We start from the raw sequence: 17,531 nt of genomic DNA on the forward strand, positions 1-17,531 counted from the left end.
TGCATGGTTTTCCCCATTCTAGGCAATTGTATGGAAAGCATAAAGTTCACTCTTAAGGAAGGCCATACTAAGAACATAAGAATTAGGAGTAGGCCATTCGGCCCTTTGAGCCTGCTCTGCCAATCAATGAGATCATGACTGATCTACCTCGAGTCCACTTTCCTGCACTATCCCCATATCCCTTGATTCCCTTAATTTACAAAAATCTATTGATCAATGTCTTGAATATGCTCAACGACTGAGCCTCCACAGCCCTCGAGTAGAGAATTCAAGAGATTCACCATCCTGAGTGAAGAAGTTTCTCCTCATCTCAATCCTAAATGGCTGACCCCTTATTCTGAGACACTGACCCCTTCTAGTCTCCTCAGCCAGAGGAAACATCCTCCCTGCATCTACCCTGTCGAGCCCTGTAAGAATTTTGTATGTTTCAATGAGATCACACCTCATTCTTCTAAACTCTAGAACATATAGGCCTAGTCTACTCAATCTCTCAAAGGACAAAATCCCCATACCAGGAATCTGAAGGTATACCATTTATTTTTCCTTGCAGGTCAAGTTATAGTTTATCCTAAGAGCAGTTTGCTATTGCAATGTTCATGGGGGCAAAAGTGAAATCCTTCCTTTCCATCCCCATGTATGTTAATGAAGATTTGGTAATACTGTTGCTTTGGTGCTAGCATATAAACCAAAATAGAATTTTCATTCAGGTTGGACTCGCAAATGACCAGGGATTTAAAAGTTTAAAAATAGTTCACGTCTGTTGTAAGTTGCTTGGGTTGTACTAGGTTTTGGTGTACTGTGCTTAAATCTCTGCTTTGTTCCGATCACCATGGTTGGGTTGAGGAAGAGAGTGTTTGAAGACCAGGAACTCCAACCCGGCACCAAGCTTCTGGTCTACAGAGTAGTAGTGATACATGTCCTACATGTCCTCTATGGTTCAGATGTGGACTATATACAGCAGACACCTCAAAGCGCTGGAGAAGTACCACCAATGCTGCCTCTGCAAGATCCTGCAAATCCATTGGCAGGTTAGACGCACCGACGTCTGTCCTCGCTCAGGCCAATATCCCCAGCATCAAAGCACTGACCACACTCTATCAGCTCCGCTGGACGGGCTACATCGTCCGCATGCCTGACACGAGACTCCCAAAGCAAGTGCCCTACGCGGAGCTTCGACATGGCAAGCGAGCCCTAGGTGGGCAGAGGAAACTCCTCAAGGACACCCCCCAAGCCTCCTTGACAAAGTGCAACATCCCCACCGACTCTAGGGAGTTCCTGGCCCAAGGCCGCCTAAAGTGGAGGAAGAGCATCAGTGAGGGCGCTGAGCACCTAGAGTCCCATTGCCGAGAACAAGCAGAAACCAAATGTGGACAGTGGAAGGAGCTTGTGTCAACCCAAGTTCCCTGACCACCCTTTCCTTCAACCACTGTCTGCCCCACCTGTGACAGAGACTGTCGGTCCCGCATTGGACTCCTGTCACCTGAGAACTCACTTTTGCAGTGGAAGCAAGTCATCCTTTACTGAGGGACTGCGTGTGATGGGGGTGGGGAAAGGAGGAGAGATGATGAGCACAGGTAGAAATCGACCAATGAATGCGAAGTTGCGTCCCAAACATGCTTGTTCATTAACATTATTTTGCCAGCTTTAAACAGTATTTTAAAGTCTATAATTCTGCTGCTTTGTGCCTTTTTGTATGACCATATTTAAAAACTCTTTCCATTTTAAAAGTAGACCTCTTGCCCTAATCCCACCCCCATTAATAAACATTGTAAACTTGGGTATTCGGATGCGAATGTGCATACTCTGGGACCCTAAATCAACAATTTGTTTCCTTTATATTTGTACTCAAATTTCTTAACTGCTATGCACTCGGGACAGTCCCCACTTGAGAATTTCTTTTGAGCTCTGTTTTATAAAAGGTTCGTACACAGTAATCAAGTTCAGTGTAAAAAGAAAATAACTAAAGATTGTCTTGTGTTTTGTACTAGTCATTTGATGAAGCTCATCTGTGTGAAACTTTGAACAAGAATATAAATAAAGCAGCATATCTGAAACCTACACCTGTTCAGAAACACGGGATTCCAATTATACTCTCGGGCCGGGATTTGATGGCTTGTGCCCAAACAGGCTCTGGGAAAACAGTGAGTAGTAGAAACAGTGAAACTATGAAACTGATCAACTTTATAAAAGAAAGAATAACAATCCATGCGACCATCAAATCTCAATGTGCTGGTAATGATCCTATAATATATGTACTTTGACATTGACATTAAGCCTTGGCATCCTTGAGCTAAGGAAGGGGTAAACTAGCCAACAGTTCTACTCTTGAACAGTATTTGGGTTGGTACATGAACAATAACTACCTGAACAGTGATTGCTGCTGTCTGTGATGTATCTTAGTTTAAGTCCCTGCCTTGAAGAAAATTTGTACTTTTTAATTGCTAGCTAATCATCTTGCCTCACTCTGTTCCGTAAGCATCTGCTGCCCTCTGATACCTTATCCAAGTCACTTTTTTTCATGTATGATCCCATGTTGAATGTCCTTGCTCAATGCACTTTCAAGCCAGAATTACTGGATTATAAGAATGAGCTTTTTTTCTCCTCGAGCTTTGAGGTGCTGATGCAGATTGTGTAGTTCTTTTCTGCATTAGTTATGATGAGCCAGTGACTATTTTTGATATCTAATTATCACAGGCTGCTTTCCTGTTGCCAATAATAGAAATGCTGCTGAGGGGGAATGTAGCATCCAGTCAATTCAAGGAACGACAAGAACCAGAAGTAGTTATTGTAGCTCCAACACGTGAGCTGATCAATCAGATATATCTGGAAGCTCGGAAGTTTTCTTATGGGTAAGTAAATAAAAGTTTGTATGCAGGTGTGTATACTGCCAAAAATACACAGCAGTTGAGTCATTATTTGTGCAGAGAAGATTTACAAGGATGAGACCAGAAATGTGAGGGTATATATATCCAGAAAAGATGAACCAACTGGGGGTCTCTTTTTTTTTTTCTCTTGGAAATTAAAAAAAGGCTGAGGGGTGACCTAATAGAGGTCTTTAAAGTTATAAAAGATTTTGACAGAGTGGATACAGAGAGAATGTTTCCACTTGTGGGGAAGAGCATAACTAGAGGCCATCAATATCAGATGATCAGCAAGAAATCTAATGGGGAATTCAGAAGAAACTTCTTTACCCAAAGAGTGGTGAGAATGTGGAACTCACTACCACAGGGAGTGATTGAAGCGAATACTATAGATGCATTTAAGGGGAGGCTAGACCGGCGTGAGGAAGAATGGGATAGAATGTTTCGCTGATTTTTTTTTTTAAAAAGAGGAGGAAAGACTGGAGGAAGCTTGAATGGAGCATAAATGCCAGCATGGACTAGTTGGGCCGAAAGGCCTGTTTCTGTGCTGTAAGCCTATAACATTTTGACTGTACACTTTTTGCATCAGAACTGAACACTAAAAGATCAGCAAGTATGTTCGTGTGGTTGAAGAGCAAGTACAAAGGAGAGGGGGAAGCAAAACAAGATGTATTAATCAAAGAGGAAGTTAATGGGTTGAATGATCAGATGGCAGCACCTCCCAAATCTGCTGCCACCACCACCTAGAAGGACAATGGCAGCAAGTGTGTGGGGACACAATCACCTCCAAATCGCACCATTCTTACTTGGGCATGTATCACCGTTCCTTCATCATTGCTGTGTAATCCTGGAGCTCACACCTTCACCATACTGACTGCAGTAGACCAAGAAGGGCCACCTTGAGGGCATCTAGGAATGGACAATAAGTGCAGGTCTTGCCAGTGACTCTCATCCCAAGAATAAATGTTATAAAGGATGGTCTATGTGGTAATGTAAACATACAAAAAGAGCATGCAAATTGTTGTGGCGGTGATGAAACGTGGGAGATAGCCACAGAAAAAAGATTTGGGGGGAGAATGGGTGTAAGTGGTAATAGCAAATTTAATGCACTGGTACTTAAGATAAAATGCAGATAGAAGACAACTAAACCCTAAAAGAGGAGGGAAGTAGGCTAACCCCCATGAGCACAGACCCCTGCCAGCACTGCATTCTGGTGAAGGGTCTACACCCTAATCTCTTCCCTGGTCTCTGGCAGACCAGCCTCTCAACACAGCACTGATATAAAGAAAATGGAAGATTTACTTTGGGTCTGCAGTCAAATAATAAAGTCAAAGTTCAGATCAGTGAGCTGTAGAGTGCTTGGGAGATAGAGATGCTATTCTTGAAGCTTGTGTTGAGCACTGTTGGAAGCCAAAGATCGCGGTCCGGGTGGAAATGGGAGGGGAAATGAAATTGGCAAGGCACAGGGAGGTCAAGGCCACACTTTATTTACAAAGCAGGTCAATAACTAATGTGGCCTGAGGCACTCACTTTTTAAAAATAATGTACAAATTTGCCAATATCAAAGAAATTTGCTTTGTAAAAACTTGCTGTTGTGGGGTAAAAGTTGCCTAACTGTTTACCTAAGTATTAACTTCTGTATCCTGTTTTTTTCAATATTACAGAACTGTCGTGAGACCTGTTGTGGTCTATGGAGGAACGAGTACAGGTCATCAAATCCGTCAGGTTTTGCAAGGCTGTAATATATTGTGTGGCACCCCGGGAAGACTTTTAGATATTATCTCTAAAGGAAAAGTAAGCTGTTAGTCTGTCATTGCATTCCCAAAATCTGTGATAGAAATTTAGTGTTAGCAAAATCCTGTGTCTTATGCCATCTTGTGGTAGAACAACTGGGCCGAATAACTTGAGGCTGAGATTAGTGATGGATTGTGCACTTGATGAACAACTGGGCAACTTCAGTAACATTTCTTGTGTTAGCGAGAAGCTAGAACCACCTCCCTTAACAGTAGAGATGGTGGTGTCTCTAAATTGTCCCAACCACCCCATCGTTGAGGGAAGAATGAATGTGTGGGGGCTGCAAGTAGACAAAAGCATAGACTTGTCATCTCCTGAGGTGAAACATTTTCCACCATTATTCTGACTGGTTGTGACTCGTATCCAATAACTATTTGGGATGCTTTCTGTATAATGCAGAAGGGTACTGATAAGCTGTTGGAAAGTACGCCCATTACATTTTTTTCTCATAACATTGAGATATGGGGGGAGATTTTTGTCCACCACCTGGGCAGTAATTGAGTATAGCAGAATGCCCTTTATAGCACCTGTGTGATTGTTGTTTTGTTGTACTTAATGAAATTAAAATTGGGTATTTTCCTAGGTGTCATTCGACCCTGAAATGAGTGACTACTGCATGCAGTATTGGTTTCCATATTTACGAAAGGATAGACTTGCTTTGGAGGCAGTTGAGAAGGTTCACTAGATTGATTCCGGAGATGAGGGGCTTGACTTATGAGGAAAGGTTGAGCAGGTTGGGCCTCTACTCATTGGAATTCAGAAGAATGAGGGGTGATCTTATAGAAACGTATAAGATTGAGGGGGCTTGACGAGGTGGATGCAGAGAGGATGTTTCCACTGATGGGGGAGACTCGAACTAGAGGGCATGATCTTAGAATAATGGGCCGACCATATAAAACAGAGATGAGGAGAAATTTCTTCTGAGGGTTGTAAATCTGTGGAATTCGCTGCCTCAGAGCTGTGGAAGCTGGGACATTGAATACATTTAAGACCGCAATCGACAGTTTCTTAAACGATGAGGGGTTATAGGGAGCGGGCGGGGAAGTGAAGCTGAGTCCATGATCAGATCAGCCATGATCTTATTGAATGGCGAAGCAGGCTCGAGGGGATGTATGGCCTACTCCTGTTCCTATTATGTTATATTTGCGGCATAACTAAAACCACCTTTTTCCACCTCCATAACATTGCCTGCATCCTCCCCTGCCTCAGCTCTTCTACTGAAATCCTCATTCATGCCTTTTGTTACCTCTAGACTTAACTACTCCAACTCACTCCTGGCCGGCCTTCTACATTCCACACTACATAAAGTTGAAGTCATCCAAAAGTCAGCAGCCTGTGTCCTAACTCGCACCAAGTCAAGATCACCCATCGCCCCTGTGCTTTCTGATCTACATTGGCTCCCAGTTAAACAACACCTCGCTTTCAAAATTCTCATCCTTGTTTACAAATCACTCCATGGCCTTGTCCTCCCTATCTCTCATCTTTTTCAGCCTCTCAATCCCACAAGATGTCTACGCTCCTCAAATTCTGGCCAATTGAACATCACTCATTATAACTGCTCAACCATTGGTGGACGTGCCTTCAGCTGCCTGGGTCCTAAGCTCTGGAACTCCCTCCCTAAACCTCTGTGCCTCTCTTCCCCTCTTTCCTCATTTTAAGATGCTCGTTAAAACCTACCTCTTTAAACAAGCTTTTGATCAGCTGCCTTAATTTCTTCTGTAGCTTGGTGTCAAATTTATTTGTTTGTCTGTTGTGAAGCTCCTTGGGACATTTTACTACGTTAAAGGTGCTATATAAATAAGAGTTATTGTTCCCCAGGCTCTAAAGACCAATATGTATCTCAAGGACTTTCCAATGAAGGTCACTGTTAATTAGGTGGCTGACATTCCCCTCTCCATCTGTGGGCCATACAGTTTGGTGGTAGCTCATGATGTTGATCAGCGTACCAAGATTTACCACCTTTCATTATTTCCAGGTTGGCCTTGGTAAGGTGCAATACTTGGTATTAGATGAAGCTGACCGTATGTTGGATATGGGATTTGAACCAGACATGCGAAAACTAGTCAACTCCTTTGATATGTCACCTAAACAAAACCGCCAGACTTTGATGTTCAGTGCCACCTTTCCTGAAGAGATTCAAAGGTAAATTGAAACATGAGCATACTCCAACATTATAGGAAATTTTCATTTTAAAAGTCTGTCTTAAGCAAATTAGCAGTACTGAATCTTAGTCTTAAGCAAATTAGCCATACTGAATCTGTGTCTAAAATGAAGCTAGCTTTGTCTAGTCTTGGCTTGGCAGCAGTCCCTTCAGTCCATAAATCAGATTAAAAGGCAGCTGTTGCCAATTATGTCCCCAGCCTAACTACGTGTAAATGTTGCAGTTATCTATCTGCTGTCTCCAAAGCTCGAGGGAGGAGCCAAGCTTCATTCAAACAACCCCACTGTATACTTTTCTCAGTTATGTATATGACTTGTACTTGCTTTTGAATGTAGTGGACAGTTATTCAAATCCAGCAATCTGTAGCAACTATGTTTTGGCTTGAGTGCGCAATGAATGGAGTTGAGTCAAGTTGATTTAAATATTCAGAAAGATAGGTTAGACCATGAACGGTGGTATAGTGGTAATGTTACTTGACTAGTAATCCAGAGGCCTGGACTAATGATCCAGAGACGCGAGTTCAAATCGCACCACGGCAGCTGGGGAATTTAGCTTCAGTTAATTTAAATAAATCAAATTTAAAAAGCTCGTATCAGTAATGGTGATCATGAAACTGCCAGATTATCGTTAAAAACCCATCTGGTTCACTAATGTCCTTTTTAGGGAAGGAAATCTGCCGCCCTTACCCGGTCTGGCCTATGCGACTCCAGACCCACAGCAACCTGGCCCCTGAAATGGCCTAGCAAGCCATTTTGCTGTTAGCGGCAATTTGGGATGGGCAATAAATGCTGGGTTTCCCTGTGGCACCCACATCCTGCGAATGAATTATTAAAAAAAACATTAAAGTTTTAGTGCTTTGGTTGCAAAGACTACAGAAAATAATGAATATGATGTATGCTACAGTTAACTGCAAAATGTAGCAGATTCTGGCCAATAATGTTTCTTTAAGCTAATTTATACGTCGGTTATAGATATGTGTTATTTGTTCACCTATTAAATAAATTCAGATGTGATTTAGGAGAAATGTTTTAAACAGCGAGTGGTTGTGATCTGGAATGCACTGCCTGAAAGGGTGGTGGGAGCAGATTCAATAGTAACTTTCAAAAGGGAATTGGATATAAACTTGAAAAGGAAACATTTTCGGGACTAATTGGATAGCTCTTTGAAAGCACAGACACTGGACCAAATGGCTGCCTCCTGTGCTGTATGATTGTATGACTCGAAACTGGGTCTGATCAGCTTTTTGAAGATGCAAGAAATTGTTTTGGAAGTACAGGATGTATCCAGTAATTACAGTAATTTATGGAATGATTTTCTGTTTCTTATCCTGGACACTCTATCAGCATACGTTATTTAGATATATATCTTAGGCAGTCCCCTGAAATCGAGGAAGACTTGCTTCCACTCTAAAAGTGAGTTCTTGGGTGACTGAACATTCCAATACAGGAATTACAGTCTCTGTCACAGGTTGGTCAGACAGTCATTGAAAGAAAGGGTGGGTTGGTAGTCTATTCAGGCTCGAGCCTTCCCTTTGATTTGTAACCAGGCAGGCTTATGATATGTATGTAGCCCAGATACATTCTGAAACGCAGGCAGCAGACGGTGCACCTCACGAATTTATTTCAAACAAATAGCCATTCATTAGTATTGACAGAATAGCCAGTCTTTAAATCGTTCACATCTTTGCCATTGTTAATGTATTGACCCCTGACACCCATTGTGTGGGAGATATAAAAGTGGCACCATGTTGAGGATTTTGCCAGACAAGTTGTCTGTTCTGAACTGATACCTTTCTGCTGATTACATGGTTTGTATGACCTTGTGTTAACCCTTTACATGCTGTTACTAGATGTGGAAAATGCATTTAAAAGTTGATTATAGACATGGAATACTTTTATTTGGTAACAACAAAGTACAGCTGTCAGTGTACAGATCAGTTTTTCAATCTATAGATGTGCCAGAATATGTAAGGAAGCTTTCTCCTAAGTACCAATTTTATTCTTGGTAAAAGGTTATAAATATGCAAGATGGCGGCAACACTTGGTGCACCTGGGTGTTCCATTATGTTTTAAACTTGATGGTTTATTCAGAGCTCTTTTAATTTGGGATTATACACCAGACTTTTATCTATCTTTAGTTCAATTTCAGTTGAGTCTAAATTGACAACTTGATTCTGCACTAGGTAGGAATATTGTCATGGTCATGTACAAATATTGATGTCCTTGCCTCCCTCCGAGTTTTGTCCAACATAGAGGAATGCTTGTACTTCAGTTGAAGAAAACTGGGGGGGTGGGGAACACTGGGGATTGAATCTGGGACCATCTGGTGACCAAGGACTAAATGTTCCAGGGTACTTGATGTTTTGAAAAGACCGGCAGAATGGTAAAGGTTGCAGGGGTGGGTATCCCTAATAAAAGATGACATGAGGACAGTAGAGAGAAAGGATCTTGGCTCGGAAGATCAGGAAGTAGAGATAAGGAATAACAAGGGGCAGAAAACTATGGTGGGAGTAGTATGTAGGCCCCCTAACAATAGCTATGCCGTGGACAGAATATTAATCAAGAAATAATGGAACTTGTAACAAAGGTAATGCAATAGTTGTGGGGGACTTTAATCATATTGACTGGACAAATCAAATTGGCAAATGTAGTCTGGAGGACAAGTTCATAGAATGCATTCGGGACAGTTTCCCAGAACAATATGTCATGGAACCAACCATGGAGCAGGTTATTTTAGATCTTGTATTGTGTAATGAGACAGGATTAATTAGCAGTCGCCTAGTAAAGGACCCACTGAAGCAGAGTGATCATAATACATTGGAATTTCACATTACATTTGAGTGACTTGCCTAAGTCCAAAACTAGAGTCTTAAACTCAAATAAAGTCAATTACATGGGTATGAAGGGCGAGTTGGCTAAGGTAGATTGGAAAAATTATTTAAAAGGTATGGCAATAGATAAGTGGCTAGCATTTAAAATAAATATTTAATAACTCAACAAAAATACATTCCATTGAGAATAAAAATAGCACCAGAAAAGTGATATATACATGGCTAACTAAAGAAGTTAAGGACCACATTAGATTGAAAGAAGGAGCTTATAATGTTGCAAAGAATAGTAGTAAGCCTGAGGATTGGGAGAGTTTCAAAAACCAGCAAAGGATAACCAAAAAATTGATGAGGGGGAAAACTAGCAAGAAATATAAAAACAACTTGCAAGAGCTTCTACAAGTATGTAAAAAGGAAGAGAGTAGCAAAAGTAAACATTGGTCCCTTAGAGGCTGAGGCAAGAGAAATTATCGGGAATAAGGAAATGGCAGAAACGTTAAACAAATATTTTGTATGTCTTCACAGTAGAAGCAAAAAGCATACCTAAAATGGTGGGGAACCAAGGGTCTAATGAGGGTGAGGAGCTTAATGTAATTAATATAAGTAGAGAAAAAGTACTAGCAAAACTAATGGGACTAAAAGTCGACAAGTCCCTTCGACCTGATGGCCTATATCTGATTGTTCTAAAAACATGGCTGCAGAGATAGTGGATATATTGGTTTTGATCTTTCAAAATTCCCTAGATTCTAGAATGGTCCCAGTGGATTGGAAGGTAGCAAATCTATTCAAGAAAGGAGGGAGTGAGAAAACTGGAAACTTACAGGCCAGTTAACCTGATATCAGTCATCGGGAAAATGCTGGAACCCATTGTTAAGGAAGTAGTATCAGGGCACTTAGAAAATCATAACATGATTCGGCAGAGTCAACATGGTTTAATGAAAGGGAAATGATGTTTGACAAATGTATTAGTTTTTTGAGGATGTCACTAGCAGGGTAAATAAAGGGGAACCAGTGGATGTGGTATATTTGAATTTCCAAGAGACATTCGATAAGGTGCCATATAAAAGATTAATACACAAGATAAGGGCTCATGGGATTGGAGATAATGTATTAGCATGGATAGAGGATTGGTTAACTGAAGCAAATAGAGAGTAGGGATAAATGGGTCTTTTTCAGGTTGGCAGGCGGTAACTATTGGGGTGCCGCAAGGATCAGTGCTGGGGCCTCAGCTGTTTACAATCTATATTAATGACCTAGATGAAGGGACCGAGTGTAATGTATCCACGTTTGCTGACGATACAAAGCTAGGTGCAACAGTAAGCTGTGAGGAGAACACAAGGCATCTGCAAAGGGATATAGATAGACTGTGAGTGGGCAGTAAGGTGGCAGATGGAGTATAATGTAGGGAAATGTGAGGTTACACTTTGGTAGGAAGAATAGAAAAACAGAATATTTTTTTAAACATGGCGGGATACTTAAATGTTCAGAGATTTGGGTGTCCTTGTGCAAGGAGCACAGACAGCTAGCATGCAGGTACAGCAAGTAATAAAGAAGGCAAGTGGCATGTTCGTTTTTATTGCAAAGGGGTTAGAGTATAAGAAAGGAAGTCTTGCTACAATTGTACAGGGCCTTGGTAAGACCACACCTGGAGTACTGTGCACAGTTTTGGTCTCCTTATCTAAGGAAGGATATACTTGCCTTGGAGGTGGTATAACGGAGGTTCACTAGATTGATTTCTAGCATGAGTGCGCTGTCTTATGATGAGAGATTGTGTAGAATGGGCCGATACTCTCTGGAGTTTAGAAGAATGAGAGGTGATGTAATTGAAACATACAAGATTCTGAAGGGGATTGACAGGGTAGATGCTGAGGTTGTTTCCCCTGGCTGGAGTGTCTAGAACTTGGGGGCATAGTCTTGGGATAAGGGGTCGGCCATTTAAGACTGAAATGAGCAATTTCTTCACTCAGGGTTGTGAATCTTTTGGAATTCTCTGCCCCAGGGGGCTGTTGATGCTGAGCCTCTGAATATATTCAATGCTGAGATTTTTGGAGTCTAGGGGAATTGAGGGATTATGGAGATCGGGTGGGAAAGTGGAGTTGAGGTCTATAATCAGCCATGATATTGAATGGTGGAGCAGGCTCGAAGGGCAGCATGGCCTACTCCTGCTCCTATTCCTTATGTTCTTAAATGGTCCAAATGGCTCAGTTAAACACGTGGAAAAAGTTAGAGGTGTAACAGATTTTAATCAGGTGCAGAGGCAGGGAAAGGGTGGAGAGGAGGAAAGAGCAAAAGTGACTGATGGGGTGGAAGGCAGGAGTGGTTTAAATGCTGCAAATGGGAATGATTCTGCCATTCCCACTTGCAGCATTTAACCATTCTTGCCTTCCACTCGATCACACCTGTTGCATCTCAACTTTTTCCAGTTCTGATGAAGGGTTGCGATCTGAGACCACCTGAGTGTTTCCAGCATTTTCTGCTTTTATTGCAACTTTCTTGACCTTTTTCTCTCTCCATTCCTGATGTTTGGAATCATTGCTTGCCTGTGTACCATCTCCAGAGCAGTAATTTCTGGGGTGCTTACAGGATGATGTGCAGCACGATGATGTCACGATCTCTAGGCGCAGGAGATTGCGGCGCTAGGGGTTACCACCGCCATAAGCCTCAGCGGGAAATTCGCGGGCGTCTGTACTCTCGCAAAGCCGGTAGTATCTTGTTCTCGTGCTAATGGGAGGCGCAAAGGAGGCGAATTTCTAGCCCAAATATGGGTTCAAGTCCCACTCCTGGTCTTGGAGCACACAATCGGTTAATGCTTTAGCGTAAAGTACAGCACCACTTCAGTATCTGAGTTACTACCTACCGACAATATAATGTCACTTGTTTTGTGCTGTGTCCCTTTTGACAATTCAGCTTTAAATTACAGTGCAGTGCAGCACTTGTTTGACGGCTCACTTTTTATTTACTAACCCACAGATTTTCTTTTGATCATGACTGATTCAGTAACTAATGGGAACAGGAGTAGGCGATTCTGCCATTCAATGTGATCATGGTTGATCTGTATCCGAACTCCAACCACCTGCCTTGGCTTCATATCCCTTAATATCTCGCAAAAAATCGATCAACCTCAGATTTTAAATTATTAATTGAGCTAGGATCTACTACTTTTTGTGGGAGAGTTCTGCATTTCTACTCCCCTTTGTGTGAAGTGTTTCCTAACTTCTCTCCTATCTAGCCTAATATGTCCTTACTATACAGTATAAATGCACACGAGGCCCATACTTGAGAGAAGGTCACTCTGTGACCAGTAACCTTTATTCTAGCACTGAAGTGATGAAGGTGGGTGGAGCTTCCCCTTTTATACCTGAAAGACCAGGTTAGGAGTGTCTCCCACAAGTTCACCACCTAGTGGTCAATGTTCTCACGATGTACAACTTCGGTCAGTTTAAACATGGGTTACAATGACAGTTGAATACATGACATAGCCCAGTCTCTGCTTTATTCTCTTGGGCAAAACGACATGAAGGCCATTTTAGAATAATTTCAAAAGCTAGGAAGATTGGTCACTGTTCATCTAATCAGGTCACTCTTGCTTCCGTTTGAAATTTCCTTACTGGACAACCATGTAAATAGATTGATTTTAAGTTTTTTTTTTTACGTTTAAGGAAACTGCATAGCTGCAGACACTTAGATATGGAAGCTTTTTTTGCCGCCATCACAAATTATCATGCTTGGGCTGGCTGCAATTTTGTTGGTTTGACTTGGCAGTTAAGGGATCGGGACTATCGCACCTTGTCCACAAAGACTTAAAACACTTTAAAAGTTAATTACCAGGCTGTGAGAAGATGATCAAGATAATTGTTTTGTGTTTGCTGACCAGGTGGTGCCCATTCTGTTTTAGCAGACATTTTAGCGAAGGTGTCTGGTATTGTTTAAGGATGCACTTCTTTGTACTGCCAAAATGGACACCTTGTCTCTGGCTCTCCATTATTCCATGACCTATTGCTGATTGGTCCCTTTGGAGGATAAGCCACACCCTGAAGTTCCTCTGGAATGTGTAACTGGAACCACCCAGCCCAAGTTCTGACTGACTTTCCAATTTGTAATTTGATCCATTTTGACTTCAGAAGCCAGAGGATAGATTTCCCCAAAAGCCACCAAGTTCCAGCTGAAATCCTTTACCTTATTTTCCCCGCGTCCCCCCCCCCCCCCCCCCCCCCCCCCGTCCCCCCGGCCATAGATGAGGCATTGTGTACAGATTGTTAACAGGTTCATTCGGTATGAAGTGAATAGTGACAGTGTCGTGACTTCTGGATTTCATCCACTCCAACGATGTCCCTTGTAACACACGCACCGAGCTTTCCAAGAAATCGGGTGTGGGTATATAGGGGATTGGAAGAACCCCTCTCTCCCTTCCGATCTCCTCTAACCCCGGCCTCCTTCCCTTCCCTTCCCTTCCCCAAAGGTGGGCAACAGAAACATTACAAGGACACCCTCGAAGCCTCCCTGGAGGAAGTGCATCTGAGAGGGCGCAGAGCACCTAGATTCTCGGCAGCGGAAAGAGCGTGCGGCAAACCAGTCCCACCCACCCTTTCCCTCAACAACTATCTGTCCCACCTGTGACAGGGACTGTGGTTCTCTTATTGGACTGTTCAGCCACCTAACTACTCATATTTTTAAAGTGGAAGTCTTCCTCGATTCTGAGGGACTGGCTATGATGATGACACTGAGGTTAAATACTGGAACTTTTTTTTCTACTACCTTATTCGCTGTAATGCTGTACAGACGGACGCAAACTGAAATTTTCAAGAGTTTCTTGAATGAAAGTGTTTCATTGAGGGCATCAGTTGTTTGGAATACTGCCGACAAATGCTTCTTTACTCTTAATATTTTGTAACATAGTAGTACATCAAGTGAACCACTGACTTATCTGAAACAAAAACAGAAACGCACAGCAGCTTAGTTAGCATCTGTAAAGAGAAAAGTGATTTATTGATTTACTCTTTAATTTCTTTATCGAGCCTAATTTGTGGTTGCATCTTGAGATGCATATCCAAGTGTTTATACCTGAGATTTGAAGCTGCTAACTCCATTGTACATATTGAGGTAAACTGCTTTATTCACTTCATACAGGTTACTTCATGCACAAGTTCATGTTTTGGTTCACAAGTGTGGCTGCCTGTAGGGGGGAAAAAAGGAGAAAGTATCTTGAATGTCTGAATGTAGCACGTTTATCAATCCTACAGCATTGACCCATCGTCTCAGTGCTGGTTGTTTGAAAGAGCTATCTAATTAGTCGCACTTTTTTCCACCTATCCGTACAAATTTTTCCTTCAAATGTATATCCAATTCCCTTTTGAAAGTTACTAATGAATCTGCTTCCACCACCATTCTAGATCATAACTTTATTTTTATAAAAAATCTCCATCTCTGGCAAAATATCTCAAGTCTGTGTCCTCTGGTTACCGACCCTTTCGCCTATCCTTATTTCTATCAAAACTCATCAGACGTTTGCACACTCAATCTCCCAGTAACTTTTTCTGCTCCAAGGAGAACAATCCCAGCTTCTGTCCACATTCTTAATTTTGTTTTATCGAATCAGAAGGCATCTATCCGGCCCATAGTGTCTGCGCTGGTTGAAAAAGTGGTATCCAGCTCTTGGTCGGTAGCCCTGTAGGTTCGGGTGTTTTAAGTGCACATCCAAGTACTACTTAAATGTGATGAGGGTTTCTACCTCTACCATTTTTTTCAGACAGTGAGATCCAGACCCCCCCCCCCCCCCACTCTGGGTGAACATAGTTCTCCTCAACTCACCCCTCATCCTTTTTACTTATTACTTTATAAATCTATGCCCCCTGGTTATTGACCTCTCTGCTAAGGGGAATAGGTTCTTCCTATTCACGCTATCTAGGCCACTCATAATTTATGTACCTCAATCAGGTCTCCCCTCAGCCGCCTCTGTTCCAACGAAAACAACCCTAGCCGAGCCAATCTTCCCTCACCGCTAAAATTCTCCAGTCCAGGCAACATCCTCGTAAATCTCCTCTGTACCCTCTTTGCTGCATATCCAATTACTTTCCTGTAATGACATGACCAGAACTGTATGCAGTACTCTAGCTGTGGCCTAACTAGTGTTTTATGTAGTTCAAGCTCCCTGCTCTTGTATTCTATGCCTCAGCTAATAAAGGAAAGTATCCCATATGTCTTAACCACCTTTTTTACCTGTTCTGTTACCTTCAGGGATCTGTGGACATGCACTCCAAGGTCTCTTTGCTGCTCGACACTTCTCAGTATCCTACCATTTAGTGTGTATTCCCTTGCCTTGTTAACCCTCTCCAAATGCATTACCTCACACCTTCAGATTGAATTCCATTTGCAACTTTTCTGCCTACCTGACCAGTCCATCAGTATCTTCCTGCAGTCTACAGATTTCTTCCTATCAACCACATGGCCAATTTTTGTATCATCTACAAACTTCTTAATCATACGCCCTACATTCAAGTCCAAATCATTGATATAAATATACCACAAGAAGCAAGGGACCTAGTACTGAGACCTGCAGAACCCCACTGGAAACGGCTTCCAGTCACAAACACCCGTCGGAACATTACCCTTTTTGCTTCCTGCAACTGAGCTAATTTTGGATCCAACTTGCCACTTTGCTTTGGAACCCATGGGCTTTTTGTTTTCTAACCAGTCTGCCAGCCATGTGGGACCTTGTCAAAAGCTTTACTGACATCAAACCTTTATCAACCTTCCTTGTTACCATCTCTCAAAAATTCAAGCAAGTTAGACACGACCTTTCCCTGAACAAATCCATTATCTTGTATGGCTAAACGAACAAGAATTGAGTTTTGAATTTAGTATTGTAATCTGGTTATTTGGTTGTAAATGTGTTTTTGAAGCTCAAACTGGTCTAAACATTGTGTGTTTGGTTTTGTTCTTGAAGGTTGGCTGCAGACTTCATGAAGAATGATTATTTGTTCCTTGCTGTTGGTCAAGTGGGAGGAGCCTGTGGTGATGTACAGCAGTCCATACTGCAAGTTGACCAGTATTCCAAAAGAAACAAATTGGTTGAAATCCTTACTGACATAGGTAAGCATGATTGTTATTATTTAGGGAGAGGAAATGATGTAATGTTTTTGTGCATGTATGAAAAATTGTCATTTGCACATTTCTTGCTGAAGAATTTATTCAATTAATTGCATGCTGTACTAGAGGATGTTGTGGAGCCACATCCCTGCACGTAATTGACTCGTTCAAGAGGGGAAAGTAGAATGTTGAAATGTGGCAGGGGTGCACAATTATTTGCCAAGTACGGTAACTATAGACACCATTGTGTCCAGAGAGCAGTTGCATTGATATCCAAGCTAAAGGAATACTAGCAATGGAACTTTAGAAAGGGAGAAAGAAAACTAATGAGAGCTCTTAGTTTTAGAGAACCTAAACATTTTTTTAAGCTTGGGAAAACTGCATTTGAAGCGAATAATACTTTGCTGAGTAGATTTTCTTTGATTTACTCTCAACCCAACTTAATTTTGAGATTCAAACTTTCAAAAATACTTGTTGAGGATTGTTTTATTTATATTGCTCTTACTGCAGCATGATTACCCTATTGTAAATCAAACAACCATAACAAACTTAGACTCTTCATCTGCTTCATTTGACAACAAAAGATGATTGTCACCAGATGTTAATACAGAAGCTGTTTCTGGTGGCTGTTGGTGTGTAAAAGAGCCATTTCTTAAATTAAGTACTGTTTTACAGGTGTTGAGCGGACTATGGTTTTTGTTGATACTAAGAGAAAGGCTGACTTTCTTGCTACTTTCCTTTGTCAAGAAAAATTCCCTACGACGAGTATTCATGGGTAAGATCTTGGTTTTTGCTTTTCTCA

General features: G+C 41.8%; 1 protein-coding gene across 8 annotated transcripts in view; it reads left to right on the forward strand.

Moving 5' to 3' along the window:
• Positions 1–17,531, forward strand: part of ddx4 (DEAD (Asp-Glu-Ala-Asp) box polypeptide 4) — a 167,571-nt gene that overhangs the window by 117,515 nt on the left and 32,525 nt on the right. For all 8 annotated transcript variants that reach the window (XM_070868835.1, XM_070868875.1, XM_070868859.1 and 5 more), the window contains 6 exons: positions 1,989–2,141; positions 2,695–2,849; positions 4,526–4,655; positions 6,631–6,797; positions 16,587–16,732; positions 17,405–17,504. In XM_070868835.1, coding sequence (XP_070724936.1) covers positions 1,989–2,141; positions 2,695–2,849; positions 4,526–4,655; positions 6,631–6,797; positions 16,587–16,732; positions 17,405–17,504 — 851 coding nt within the window. The remainder of the gene's footprint in view (positions 1–1,988; positions 2,142–2,694; positions 2,850–4,525; positions 4,656–6,630; positions 6,798–16,586; positions 16,733–17,404; positions 17,505–17,531) is intronic.

The sequence above is a fragment of the Pristiophorus japonicus genome, chromosome 2 (genome assembly GCF_044704955.1).
Source record: "Pristiophorus japonicus isolate sPriJap1 chromosome 2, sPriJap1.hap1, whole genome shotgun sequence".
NCBI classification, from domain to species: domain Eukaryota; kingdom Metazoa; phylum Chordata; class Chondrichthyes; family Pristiophoridae; genus Pristiophorus; species Pristiophorus japonicus.